This window comes from Falco naumanni, chromosome Z (genome assembly GCF_017639655.2).
Source record: "Falco naumanni isolate bFalNau1 chromosome Z, bFalNau1.pat, whole genome shotgun sequence".
NCBI classification, from domain to species: Eukaryota; Metazoa; Chordata; class Aves; order Falconiformes; family Falconidae; genus Falco; species Falco naumanni.
In genome coordinates, this window is record NC_054080.1 from 83,900,734 (window position 1) to 83,915,089 (window position 14,356).

General features: G+C 44.1%; 1 protein-coding gene across 3 annotated transcripts in view; it reads left to right on the forward strand.

The window, feature by feature from the left end:
- The first annotated feature begins 612 nt into the window (after positions 1-612).
- ME2 (malic enzyme 2) overlaps positions 613-14,356 on the forward strand; it is a 33,998-nt gene continuing 20,254 nt past the window's right edge. For all 3 annotated transcript variants that reach the window (XM_040580200.1, XM_040580201.1, XM_040580199.1), the window contains exons 1-2: positions 613-698; positions 8,002-8,126. In XM_040580200.1, the coding sequence (XP_040436134.1) occupies positions 8,019-8,126 (108 nt within the window). In that variant the 5' untranslated portion in view covers positions 613-698; positions 8,002-8,018. The remainder of the gene's footprint in view (positions 699-8,001; positions 8,127-14,356) is intronic.

A 14,356-nucleotide genomic window follows, 5' to 3' on the forward strand; every position in this document is an offset into this window, starting at 1 on the left:
CTATACCCAGGGGGACCCCGCGCCCCTGCCACCAAAAGACCTCTCTGCTACCTTCCTGCCGCTTTGCCCTTACTGCCTCGCCCTGCTCCCCAGCGTGCTCCCTCAGGAGCCCTGCCACCCTGGGTGCCCGTGGGCACCCTCACGGCCCCTGGCCCCTGACAGCCCCCATCTCTGTCCCCTCACGGCCCCTGTCCCCTCACGGCCCCTGTCCCCTCACGGCCCCTGGCCCCTCACGCGGGCCCTGGCCCCTCGCAGCTGCTGCCCCCTCACGAGCCCAGTCCCCTCACGTCCCGTGCCCTCACACAACCCCTCACCCCGCCCCTTACCGGGAGCCCCGCCCCTCAGGGCGCCACGCCTCTCCACGCCGATTCGCTGTCTCTCCTGTCCTAATTAACATTTAACAGGCCGCGCCCGGCCATGCCCGGCCCCGTTTCCCCTCCGTCAGGGCGGAGAGCAGCGGAGCGGGAAGCTCATTGGTCGCGCCGGCCATCGACCGGCGAGCCGGCTTTCTTTTCATTGGCTGCGCTGGGTTGTCAGTCATAAGGAACACCCCGCCCTCCGGGGTGTCCCTCCCCGGTGCCTCCTTGTTTGCTCCATTCAGTGGCGGGTTCCGAGCTTCGGCGGATGGGAGCTGCTGTTGCACAATAGAAACGGGTCCTCGGCCAGCATCACTCAGAGGGCAGCAGCCACAGGAGGAGGTAGATCCCATTCTGATAACATTTTTACAATCGGCGTACGAAAGGCCTCTTGTCTCCTTACAAGCCCGCATTTTGGGGGCGTTTTCTCCAGAGCCTCGACCCTTGCAGCCTTTCCTCTCTCGAGTGCCTCCCCGCTTTGAAACCTGGCCCCCGGCCCTGCCGCCTGCGTGTTGCCAGGGTGAGGAGAGGCCGCTCGCTTCGTGCCCTGGCCGAGCGTCCCACCGAGCAGCAGCCGGAGGGCGTGCGATGGGCAGGACCGGGGCGGCACCGGGGCCCGGGAGGGCCCGGGCGTGCGGCCAGCCCCGTCCTCCCGTGAGGGGACACGAGGCCCGCCCGGGAGCGGGGAATGGGGATGGAGGGAGCTCCGTGTCCCCTGGGGCCGACTGAAGCCTAGCACAACAGCAGCTCGCCCCTGTGTGTCGGCAGGCCCCGAGGCTCGGCCTGCTGTGCGGGGTAGCGGAGGCCTGCCGCGGCCCCCTGCCCTTGGCCTGCTGCCCTTGGCGCGGCCGGCCCCGGCGGCAGGTGGAAAATACCTCAGGTCCTGCCTCAGAGGCAACAGGGCGTGCACTGCCCAGGCTGTGCAGGGCTGTGTGTTTACCAGCTGTCAAAATGGGTGACAAACGCAGCTGCCACCCGCCGAGAACAAGCGCCATTGTTGGTAGCAGCTCCTCTGGTCAAGCCTGGGAGGATGCTGCCCCCAAATTGCCCACATTTAGCTCTTTCTGCAGCTCCTCGGTGTTGGCTGATGGGCCCCCGTGATGACTTACAACCTGTGGTGAACTTTGATGGGCCTAAAAGCTAGAGAGTGAAAGCTGGGAAGTTGCAGAGCTGCTGGTGCAGGGTTGGAAGAGGAAACACAGTCAGGCTGCCTGGTATTTTTAGAGCTAGTCTCTCTGGTCGTTGGGTTTTGCTTCTTGACTATTAAAAGAAGTGGTGGTGGCTGTTTGAAATGCCACTGTTTCAGGTCCCATGTGCCCCTTGGCCTTGCTGCACCGTAATGTTAAATGGTACCAGATAAGTGCTCATCTCTGAGCAACTTGGTGTGTTGTATCATGGCATGAATCTCTTGAAAAAACCTGAAAACTTGCAACCTGTTGATAGGGGGCTGATAAAAAAGGACAGTCTTGTAGCCAGGCAAGCTATTGTTTGGTATCTTTGCATTCTTAATTCCAAAAAGTAGTGAACAGCAAAGGGAAATCTTACCTGTGTACATACGTGGGTAACAGGAAGAGGCAGAGAGAACATGAAGCTCTGCAAGTAATCCATGTGTGTGTGCAGCCACCAGTGCCTAACATGATATTGGCTCTATTAGACGTGATAAGGTCTGTAGAAATTCAGTCTGGGCGTGTATTTTGAGCAAAGTGTGTGTTAACAGTCCCAGAACAAAACTTCTGAGAGTCCTGTGCGGTAGCGTTACGAGTCAGCAGCATGAGTGCAGACAAGATTTGAAGCTTTTTCTTCTGCAAACTAAGCAAAGCTGTCAATGCGTGGTAGTGCACTGTGCTTGAGTGAGTACTAATTGAACGTTCATCGACTGGTGGCAGCCCCTTTATTGCAACAGAAGGAGTGCTTTGCTGTTACTTGGGCTGTTAACTAACTGTGTATGGGTAGTTTTTCAGATTCTTCTGTAATTTAAGCAGGTGGGTTTCTTTTTTAAGTCCTAATTGTAGTGTACACCGATGTTTACAAGTGGTTTGCAGGCTTATACTTTACCTGATTGGCACTAAATTAGCATGCGGCTTTGTTTCTCCGTGTTTATTGCTGAGCTGTTCTGGGAAGAATTCCCTTTTATAAGTGTGCAGCAGTTATTGAGAACATCCTTGTTTCACTCTCGTATCCAAAAAAAATCCCTATTTGTGAACTGAAGAAAACAGTTCTAATACAGGAATGTACCAGTTCTGCAGAATAAAGCAACAGTGACTTTCTGTGTATTTCTGCAATCTTTCTAAGGATTCTGCAGGATAAGGCCTTTGTCCCACATACACAGATGCACTTACCTTTACTACTGGTAGCCCTCCCAGTCAGACAAATGGAATAAAATCAAGAATGTGAGTACATCTTCATGTCGAAGTAGATGCTGCTGCAGTTTCAACAGTACAAGATAATGGACTGACTTCAGAAAAATGTTTAGGCCAGATCATTAGTGTATAATAAAATAGCTCTCTGATGTCGTGTGATAAGAACTTCTATGAACCAAGACTCCAATATCAAATGATTTAGTCCTACTTTCTAGTTGTGCTGCAAGAAGTTTTATAATATTGTAAGTTAAAGCAATTTAGAGAACACATGCTCTTTTTGCAAAGGTTGTCTGCTATTATTCACTTTTGAATTTGCCTAAGTGTGCTTTATTTGCTGGATGTTTCAAGCCTCATGTTATTAACTTTCTTCACTGAAGTACTGCACATCTAATTTTTCTGCTTGTTGAACCAGTTGCCTCAGAGTAAGAGGGAAGAAAATTAGTTTCAATATCTTGAAGATCTGCATCCAAAATGACCAGCTTACTACCGCCAAACATTTTATTAGTAACACCTCCCCATATGTTTGTTCCTTTTAATCTGCAGATCTCAAGGTACAGTAGAAATATCCTTTAAAGTGGCAGCTCAGGACTTTGCTGGAAGGAACCTGAAAAATTATTACCACCATTTTCTTCTAACTCCCTCCAACAGTGTCTGGTCAGCTCAGGGCATCAGAGGTGCTGAGTTGCTGTGCAGGACAGCATCGCCCAGCTTCATCAATCTGCTCTTTCCTCCACACACGTACACACTGGGATGCTCCCGTTGTAAAATACGAGTGCCCCCTTCCCCCTTGATCTGCAAAGCATGCACTGCAGGGTGGCAGGTGCAGGCAAAGCTGCTTTCTCTTGAGTAAAAGTCTCATTGGGAGACGCAGTTATAGTTGGTACTTGCCTAATGTAATAATTTTAGACTGCTTTATCATTATTGAAGTGATGAAGCCAGCTAGTGTGTGCCTGGTTTGTGTCAAGCCTTGTTTCATTTAGAAAAAAAAAGAAGAAAAGATAGTGTGGTGGTGTATCCACAGCAGCCTGGGGATACTGCAGACTCACTGGATAGATTGCTATGGCAATGTAAGAGAAAATGTTTGTTGGCCCTAGAGCAGTGGTACTCAAAATACCAAAACTGATCGAGGCCAGAAAGATTGGAAATTGTGGTGCCTGTGTGGTCTTGAATGAATAATTCCAGTTTGTGTTTATCAAGAACAAGTTTCTATTAATGCACAGGTCTTGGAAATTTCTGTACATGAAAGGAAGACTGGAACTGTTCATTTACACAGGATTTCAGGAATACTTGAAATAGATTTCTCTTTAGCCATCTTTCAAAGTGAAGGAAGACTGCAAAGTCATGGAGCGCATGTTGCTGTCCACTGAGAGATACTCTTTGCTCTTAAGGTATAACAGATGCGTCAGGCAGCCTGTGCAGGAATTGAAGCAGACCTTGCTTTAATTGACACTGAGCTTCCTGACTCTCTGAACAACATAATTGTACCTTTTAAAAGTATGAGGAACCTTTCCCTTAAAGGTAGCTTTTGCAGTTTAACAAATCCATAATTGCAGCAGCAAAACATTTGCTCCTAGATAAGGGCACTTGTGCAGTATTGGTAATTAGTTTGACCTGGCCAGATGCCTCCTGATAAGGCACAGCAGAGAGCTGTCATCTGGCATGCTGAAGAATTTAATTCTCTTAAATTGTGACACAGCATGTATGTGGTAATAAATCAAAAATTACCCATTGTATTGGATTAAGTCCAGTGGCGCACAACAGTCATGTTTAGTCCTTACCATTGTCAGGTACTGAAAGAAGAAAAGAAATCCTTGTTCTGGTTATGGAGACACATGTTTCAGCAGGAATTTTATTCTTCTTTGAATTCCTCTGCTTTTTTCCTAATTCTTCCTCGTGGGACACAGAGGGCTGAGGTTCTGCAGTGTATTTTTTCATGTCATTGCAACACTCCCCTTTTGACAGCCTCTACCATCAAAATAATCTGTCCTTTTTCTTATGGTTAAAGCACCACCATCTCAAGCCTGACCTCCCTTCTACAAAACCCATCATAAACCATCTAAAAACCTTCCCATGAAGCAGCATGACCCAACCCTTTAGTCTCCTTGAAACCAGGTATGTGTTCAGGGACCCTTTTTCCAAACTTCTCCTTGCACCTTGTTGCCTGCTCGAAATGCTTCGCAGAAGCAGAGCTGGCAAGTACTAGCCACTGGGCACAAGATTTCATGTCCCTTCTGTCTTCCCCATGAGACCAGAGGGGAAGCGGTGCTGCCCAGGGCATGTTATTTGTTGTCAGTTCTACCGTGCTGCATTTAAAATATTTTTATTGTCTGGTGGCATCTTCTGTCTGAGAAGTTGTTAGCGGGAATCCCGAACTCCTGGTGTGAGTTTTTTGGCTACCCCAGTGCTGCATCTGGCTCAAACCCACCCGTGAGCCTCGGCTTGGGGGTGAGCAGAGTTAGCCTGGGAGCTTCATTGTAAAAAGCATCAAGACACTGGTGGCATGTACGGATGTAGCCTTGATTTTTAATCCTAAAGTTTGCTGGATTGTCCCGTGCATGTATTCTTGAGGAGGATTTGGGACTTCAAAAGTGGAAAGACATGAGCTGATGGCTGGCTTGTTCTTGCCAAGTTGGTGGCCAGCAGAGCGGGGAGTAAAGGGTAGATGAGTCATGGAGGGCCACGGCCACACGGGCAGAGCTCTTGGCACTCCTACAGAGGAGTATGGACAGGGGATAGGGAAGGATGCTTGCTTTGTGGTTTCAGGGTAAGCCACATTAAACTGAGTTTTGGAGGCAGATTCTTGCTAAGACATGTTTAAAAGCTGCCACAAAAGGAGCTAGAGGAGATGTGCAAGAAGGGAGATGAAACAGAAATAGGAACCAATTGGAAGAGCAGGGAAAGAAGAGCTCAGGACTGAGTTACCAGTCAGGTTTTATGCTGGATATAAATTAACTGGGATTATATCTCTTGCATATAAACAGAGGGACTGAGTGAAAAATGAAACCTGATTCTCCCACTTGCTTTATGCATCTGAAGACACCCAGCAAGAGAATTGTTTTACATGCGAGTATGTCACCTCAGAGGAGAGGAGCAGGTCTTCTCTCATAGTGAAGAGAATAAAGTAAGATTTTAATCACACCCCTGAAAAGTCTTTTTCTCTCTCTCTTGATTAGAGAGTTAATTGATCAAGTTAGGAGAAATCTGGGCCACAATCTTGATGGTTCTTAAATGCTTATTAATTGCAACAAAGTAATTTAAACTTCATTAGAGTAGGCTGAGGTGTGCTGTTTGGCCTACTTTTTAATTCCATGTTTAAGGCATTTGCTCATGACCCATTGAAGCCACCTTAACACCAGACTGATGGGATGTGGGCTGAGGTTTGCTGCGACGCTGTAATCACAGATTGCTTTTAGCCTCATGTACTTGAGGAGATGGACTCACAGTTGTGTAATGATGGCAAAGGAACAGAATTAAAAACAGTTAAGAGTGAATTTGCCATTCCTAAAGGCTGATTGTTTTGCAGCACAAAATGAGTTTTGCTTATCTGATCCTGATTTTCAGCTGCCCAGAGTTCTGGCAGACCAGCGGTGTTTAGTCCACTGCTAGCTGGTTTAGGGAGGAATTATCATGTTAAAAGCAACATTTGTTTGGCTGGCAAGGCTCCCATTCATCCTGTCTCCACACAGTAAATTTATGTTCTTCACCACGAAACAACTAAACACTTGGGTTTTCAGTGGATTTTTTTTTTCAGTTGCAAGGCCTAAACAAACAAATAAAGAATGAGAGGAAGCGATCCTGCTGAATAACAGTGCTGCTTTCCTCTATGCTTTACAGTAGGTGGAAGAGAAACTTGCGTGTAACTGTTGATGAAAAATATTTGCATGTTCTCTTAATGCTTGGAAAGATTTTGAAGAAAATCCTTAGATTGTAACTTGTAAGATCAGTGTGCCATTTTAAAAGCTGATTATATGTAAATTTGATTATAAGAAGGTCTTCTAAAGTATTCAGGCTGTATTTAAGATAATGAAATTTTGTTGTTTAATCTAATTTTGGATTCCATCTGGAAGAAATTAAAAATCCAAACCATGCATCATTTCGTTCCTTAAAAATGGTTCATACCTGCTTTACTGTCCTTGCATGTCTCTTGGATGTGAACCTGCATCTGGGCCAGGGGATGATGGAGCTCTGGCTGCTGGGGTCCCCCACCCACACCAATTGCAATGGAGAGGAATTCCCTGCTGTGCTGATCCCGGATCTCTGTCTTCCTCCACTGACTCTATAGGGCTGTTGCTAAAGGGATTTGTTGGTTGGGGTTTTTTTCTTCTCCCCGTGTTAGGATTCTGCATGATACTGCATCTGAGCTGTGTACATCTGACCTTTCTGGCCTGCCATCTTAATATGTCTTCATACAGGCCATGGTCCTCTGTAAGGTCTCGCTGTCATTGCTGTTGTCGCTCTGTGTTGGTGAAATAATGTTTAGAGATGAGTCCAGTATGCATTCACTGGTGGTACTGCGTTTTACAAGCACGTGATAAATGATAATTTCTGTTCCAAAGAGCTTGCAGTTAATAGTTGAGTAAAATGGATTTAGGAGTTATCACCTGGCAAGATTAAGAACTAAGCTTTGAATGGTACTAACAATTTTTTTTATTTGTTAGGGAAACATGTCAGTTGTTGAAAAGACTATATTCTCTCTAAAAATAGCCTTTTTTCAGGCTTGGAATTTAAAAAAATCTAAGCATGAAATCCAGAGTTCAGTGAATTTCTGACCATTTTAAGTCTACATTTTGTTCTAATCTAGTTTTTTTCTTGTTCAGGCCACAAGATTTCATTTTCAGAAAGCTGCTGGCGCAACTCAGCTTAAAATCTTCTTGGTGCACTAGCCCAAGTCATTCTGCCCTGCTTGGTATTTGCATTGGTGCCAGTTGCAGGGTCACCACAGAAGGTTAATATTTGCTAATGGCAGTTCTGCTCTGGGTTTATGGTGCAGCTATAAGGCAACACGTAGTGAATGCTGGTTGACTACACTCCACAGCACAATGCTAGCTCACATCAGTGTCCCTGTATTTTCTCTCCGCTCGCTCATGCACTCTCATCGTTGTAAAGCCTTCCTTCTTTTTCTACCAGTTGGCTGCTGCAAGGTGATTCTGAGTTACTATCACAGTGTTAGAACAAAGAGTTTTATCTAGCATGTGCCTATTTCTTTTACAATAGATGGCCTACAAATATGAACACTGGTTCCACTGCCTCTGTATATGAATGATTTTCTTTTTTTTCTTTCCCAGGTGCAGTATAAAAAAAAATGTTCTCTCGACTAAGAGTAGCTGCCACTCCCTGTGCGATGGTGTGTCGCAGTGCACATACAAAAGAAAAAGGCAAGCCACTGATGTTAAACCCACGAACAAACAAGGTTGGTAGTGTGTGATTGTCAAATATCTTATCTTCATCTGGTAATTGTCCAGTGAACCTTGTTCTAGGGTTAAACCACCTCCAGGAGATGTACTGGGCCACAGCCAAAAAAAGGGTACAGAAGATGGAGGAGTCAGTGATCATTTCAAGTTTACTACCTGGACACTTACAGTACAAGGCCTTCCAGTAACAGCTTCTGCTTCTGTCAGCCTGCGCGTCCCCTGGCTTGCTGTGGTTTACACAATAAATACCGCTGCTTCCTTGTGCCAGATGAAGAGTCACTGGTTCTTGCTGATTATTGGCTTAATTTTGGGGCTGATTGAATTGAAGTAAAGCTTTAGCAGATAGTCTTATAGTTTGCAAAAGTTAATTCTGAATTCGGTCTTGCTAGTTATGGAAAGTCTTTGCCTCTTTGTCCTAGTCCTGGCTTCTTCCTGCAAGACAGAATTGAGACCAAGCCGTATCAGTAAGAAACATTCCTGTGCAGAGAGTTGGACAAAGAGCATCTAAAAATAAGCCTTGAATGGCACTAGCTGGGAGGTAGAAATGTTATGTTAATTCCATGCACTGGGAGGAACTTCTAAAAAAGCAGCTTCCCCCTACTCCTTCACAAAATTTTTCCCATTTCCACAACCCCATCCCCAATATCTTTTTTTCCCAGAGCAGTAGTAGCCTTCAGGAATCTTGAAACAATTAATGTGTAAACTAAAACTAGAAAGAAATGAGATGAGGACTTGTTGGTAGCTGGGCCAAGATGTGTAAAGCGGCCAAGAAAGGTGACAAATCTCAGACAGGGTGTTTCCTGAGCCAGTGTAGCAATGGAAGGTGGACTTCCATAGTTTTATCCTGTGTTTTTAATGTTTAGCTTTTCTCCTTTTCCCCATTCTCTTGATTTTATTTTTTTCCCTTCCTATAATGCCTTACATTTCCTCTTCGCTGTAAATTTCCTTCCCTTCCTTTTCTGCCCATGGCCCTGACTCCTTCTCTCCCCCTGTATTCTTAGCTCCTTCCCATGTGCCCCCCGCATAGACACAAAGAACACAAAGTGTTCTGTGTTAAATTGGCCAGGTGGCAAGCCAGGCACATAACCCTGAGCCTTTCAGAAGGCGACTAGGCTGGCTCTTTGTTCTGCACAGCAAAACCTTCTCCCCTCTCTTCTCCCTGTCCCTCTCTTTTTATCAAAATTAGAAGTTGACCAGTGGGCTCAAAATAGCTGGGGAGGATATTAAGCTGGGAACTGCATGCTGCATCTCCCTGTGTTTTGCCTGTAACTACGTGGAGAATTGCTGCAGTGGGTCTTTTGGCAAGCATGACTCCTAAGTGTTGTGAAAAGAAAGGAAGAAAACAAAATACAGACCTGCAGCCATGTTTCTTGTGTGGGATAGTATAGTGTGAGCTGCCTTGATACTGCGTGAATGCAGGTTGCCTGTACAGAGAGAGGACTGTGTTAGAGACTGGCTGACTGCAAAAGTAAAATTGAGATTGCTGTGTCAGGTAGATTGGTGTGATTTGTCAAGATCAGATTATCTTGAGACTTTTCTGAGCTAGAAACGCTTTGACATGCCAGTGGAAATTATTTCAAGCCCTCTAAGCTTTGCCAAGTGCTGATTATCCAACAGTATTCAGAAACAAAAACAATAGGTCATTTCTTACTGTTTTTCTAGTGGTAATATCTTTCTAATTCTTCTTTTAAGCCTGGAATTCTTTGGTGGACTGAGCACAATGCAGTATTTTTAATGCCTTTTTTATTTTTGAGGAGAAGGGAAGAGCAGCGAGCTGTGTATTAATAGCAGCTGATTTTTTTAAACTTCTGAATGTCACCAAGAAATTATACTTGTGAGAGGAAAAAAACTTCCCATGTTTGTTTGGCTCTGCATCAGTCTGCTGTTAAGGGTGACACCTGTTGGAATGGATCTGTAAGCTAGTGAAGTGGTAACTGCTTGATATTGGATGCAGTATCTGTATAGAAATGTATTTTGGAAATTCAGCAGAGAAATAAATGACTAAATATGCAGAGTACTTTACCCTTTGTGCTTTTCTTGCCCACAGTGCCTCATGCATATATACCTCATATTCATACAGGCATAGATAAAGGGCTTTATCTCTTGCTGGCAGCTTATTGAGATTGTCATTTTATGACTTGTGTTTTAGTTGCTTATGTTTATTTTTTATAGTCCCTATCAACTCTACAGAACGTTTGGTCTCCTTTAATATATGTGGGCCCTAAAATAAGAGCTGCAAGGTGGCAGCTTCGCTAACAGAAAACCACCCCTTCCCTCTTGTGCAGATTAATCTGCTCTTTGTTCTTTGTCATTGGAGCAGGTTTTTCTTGTACCATTTATTTTTTTTTCTTTCCCATCCTTACCTTTTGCAGGTGCATACTATACCTATATCAGCAGGTTTGGGGTTTTAAGTTTGAAGGCCAGCTTTCAAATGTTTATTGTTAGAGTGGCTCAGAAAAGGTCATGAAGTATCTCAGTAATGCCCTTGCTGTTGCAGCCAAACAATTGCAGAACCTACTGTAACTGCATTGCTGGCATCTGTGTATGTTTCCAGTCTTCCATGATGTTTGATTTCTGCTCTCTGACAGGGATTCAAATTACAGTTAATTGACTTCAGGACCTTTAATTCTGCTGGAGATCCCTGCTGTGCCAAGTCAGCATTTTAAGCTTCTTGGGCACTTAGAACAGTTAGGACAATCTCATTTGTTTAGTACTGACAGTTAAGATGTTATGTATATTGTGGTAGTGCTTTGGATTCTCGCTCAAGGGCCAGGATTTCTTTTTCCAACACAGAACAGGTGATGTGTGAGTAGATGATCCCTGACGCTGGTGATGTCCGTTCTGCCATGTAGAGTGCATCAGAATGTTTATCTTCACTGGAAATACATGACCTGTAACATTATTCATATGCTTGCTTTCTGTGTGCTTGCAGCAAATTTGTGACTCTGACTAATTTGTGATGCTTCCTGTATTTTAGTTGCTGATGTTTCTATGTTGTGGCATTAGTTCTTGTTACTCCCCGAGTGTGTGACTGTATTTTGTGCAGTACATTCCATTAGCCCTTTTTCTATTACTCTGTTCCTCAATATTGTTTGGTTGTTTCATTCCTTAATATCCTTCTCCTGCCCTGACAATGCCTCTCAAATTTTTAGCTTCAGCAAATACCTTCAAGACATTGTATTAAACACACACACAAATATTTGTATTTATGTATATGCTTGGGCACATGTGCATAGGAATACATGATACATTTTTAATAATAATTCAGTGATGGTGCTGCAAGTGGCAGTTTAATCCCAGACTGTTTCCTGAGGAACTGTCCTTGTGTCTCATTTTCCATATGGGTGGTCATCTTCTCAAATGTTGTATTTAGCTAGAGCATTCATCACAGTTTCATCTGTGTTCATTCCCAGCTTTTCCAGCCCAATTTATTTCAGCCTTACTCTTGATAGATTAGCTTAGTTGAGAAAACTGATTCTCTAAACAAAGGTGTACATGACTGCCCTGACTTTTGGCAAATACCTGAACAGTGTGTTTCCAATACAGAATAAAAGACTAACACCCCCCCCCTCCCCCCAAAGGTACAGCTACTTGGACAAAATAAATAGGATGGGACAAGAGAATGTGAAGAAGGGTTGTATGAACTTGGAAGATTTAAAAGCAGATGTTCATTTCCCCTTCCATAGCCCTTTGTCACCATGCTGGTTTTTGACACATTTGATTTATTTTAATACTTTTTAAATGGTGTCAGTTGGGTTGAGCAGCCAGGGCGTACAATATGCAATGCCTGTCTGCCTTCCTGGGGAAACCAGGATAAAAGAGGATGTGGAGATGTATTGCAAATGGTAATTGTCATGCCACTAGGAAATGCAGTGCTTGAAATACTACTACCAGCAGTTTCTAATCAGTTGCAAAGAAAGATCTTAGAAGGCAGAAACCTGATAGAAACCGCTAGTTTCCTTGGGTGTACACACACCCCCAGGCCAGAAGGCCTGCCACAAGTTTGTGTTCTGCCCAGCTGGTTTGGAGATGGAGAGATATGTTGAGTGGAGGTGGCTTGGTCAGGCGTCTGCCGCTTCTGCAGCTTTTCTCAGCTTCCTTGAGATCTGCATGCTTTTAAAGGGAATTAAATGTGGAAAGATGGAACTGTTTAATCTCTAACCAGCTTTTATCTGGTCTCTCTGAAAAGGTGCCAAAGGTGGAAGGTAGTATTGCACCTCATTTAACTTAGATCAGCTATTCTGCTTAGGACTTGTGAGCCGCTGGGATGGTGGGTGGAAGAAGGAAGGAAGCTCTCTTGGGGTTTTTTTTCTTTTTCTTTTTTTTTTTTTATTCTAAGTTGAATACCATTAAAGGAGAACAAAAGCAACATTATCTGCTCAGTTAGAAAAAAAGTCTGATGAAATGTCAGACTAAGGTATTCAGGGATGCTATATGGTGTAGGTGAACCATTTCAGTCATCGTGCTCATGATCTGCAATATACAGCTTTACTGTAACCATTGGTGCTTGAAAACAAACCCTGGAGAGGCTGGAGGGCTTTCTTGCTGGTGTGTAAAGGCTTTCTGTTTCCGACCCTTTCCCATTTGCTACAGGGGAATGCTTTAAATTGAAGCCCCATCATTAGTAAATGAGAGCTGCTGCGGGTGAGCTATAGTGTGGTTCAGCAGCCAAAGTGATTTACATCTGGTTCCACACATGCAGAGGCGGTGCAAGGACTGGTGGCATCTTTGCCTGCAGAACGACTCAGGTCTTTAAAGGCTGAATAACCTGGGAAGGTTTGGGTCATTTCACAGTTCAGGAGGGTTAGATTGCTGTGCTGTATCAGCCACACCCTCTAGTATATAAACTATGCTGTTTCTGGAAGAATAAAGATACGAAATTGAGTTTTAAAAAAGTGGAGGAGGAAAGAAATCAAAGAAGATTCCCATATTCTACACTGTTCTCATAAACAGAGAAACTTTGAATCTCTGGTTGAGATAGCAAATACACCTTTGGTTCATATGAGTGGACTTTATTAATTTGCAGTGGAGACATGTTACACAACAGTGAACTTTATGATTTGGCAGAAGGAAGCAGCGTTAAGGGAAGCAGCCACAATCCAACATAAAATCTACTTTATTTCAAAAATGTCCATGATGCTACTTCAAAGGCTACTCTATACTGCTGAATATGTTATAATAATGATTAGAAAATACATGAAAACCATTTGATTAACTCTTCCCTGTGGAGTAGGCCAACTAATTTTCCAAACAATGGCATGTTTGGATATATTCTGCATTTACATCTTCATCGGTTTGAATGGGGTTTTTGCTATAAACCATACAGGTTTTCAGAATGCTTGAGAGCTTTTATGATACCAGTTGAAAATATCCCCTTCTATACATATGCTTGCAAGAATTTGCAGGTGGGGAAAAAGTTCTTCTAGTACTTCTCTGCTCAGAAACCTCTCAGTATTACTTAGTGGTGTTATAAAAATCAATGCTTGCAGGCTTCAGGTCTCCCATTCACCTTCATGCAAAGTAGGCAACTAGAATTTTTGTATGCTGGTATTTATAGCACCACTGACTTGTTGTAGTAGAGCCCAGTTGTTAGGGCGAAAGTGAGGTCCCAGTGCCAGATAGTATGTGGATTAAAGGCACAGTATGTGGTGATGCAATGTGAGCTTATCTTAAGTACAAAGCAGACAACACTTCATTTTACTTGCCTTTTTTCTTTTCTTCCCCCCAGTGGTATGTTGGTTTTGTTGCAAGAAGTTTGTCCATGTGTGTTAATTAATCCCTTTGTGGTCTTTGAAGTATGCTGGGGTTTCTCCTAGATTCGCTTCCTGCTTTATCTGGACTATTTTAGAAAGGACACCTGTTTTTTTCTGAGCTGTAAAGAGGATTAAGGAAGCTAATCTAAGTGAAAGTCAGCGCGTAAGGCTCAGAAAGGACACCTAGCACTGTGGGTCAAAGGAAACCAAAACCTGTGACTTAAACCTGAATCATTACAGTATTTAAGCATTTAATCCCAGGAGAAACCAGAGGGAAATTTGCCCTTAAGAAGGTCCTGGGATCTTAAGCGCCTTTTGGACATCAGTCCCAGTGCAAAGTGCTGGGTGCCTCCTAATTCACTGGAACCTGACCTCTGGTTCTGTCAGACTGTACTGGGGTTTATAGAATGAGAGAAGAGGCCAGGGAATCTGTAATACTGCAGCTCCTAGGCACGCTGGTTTAAGGAACATCTCTA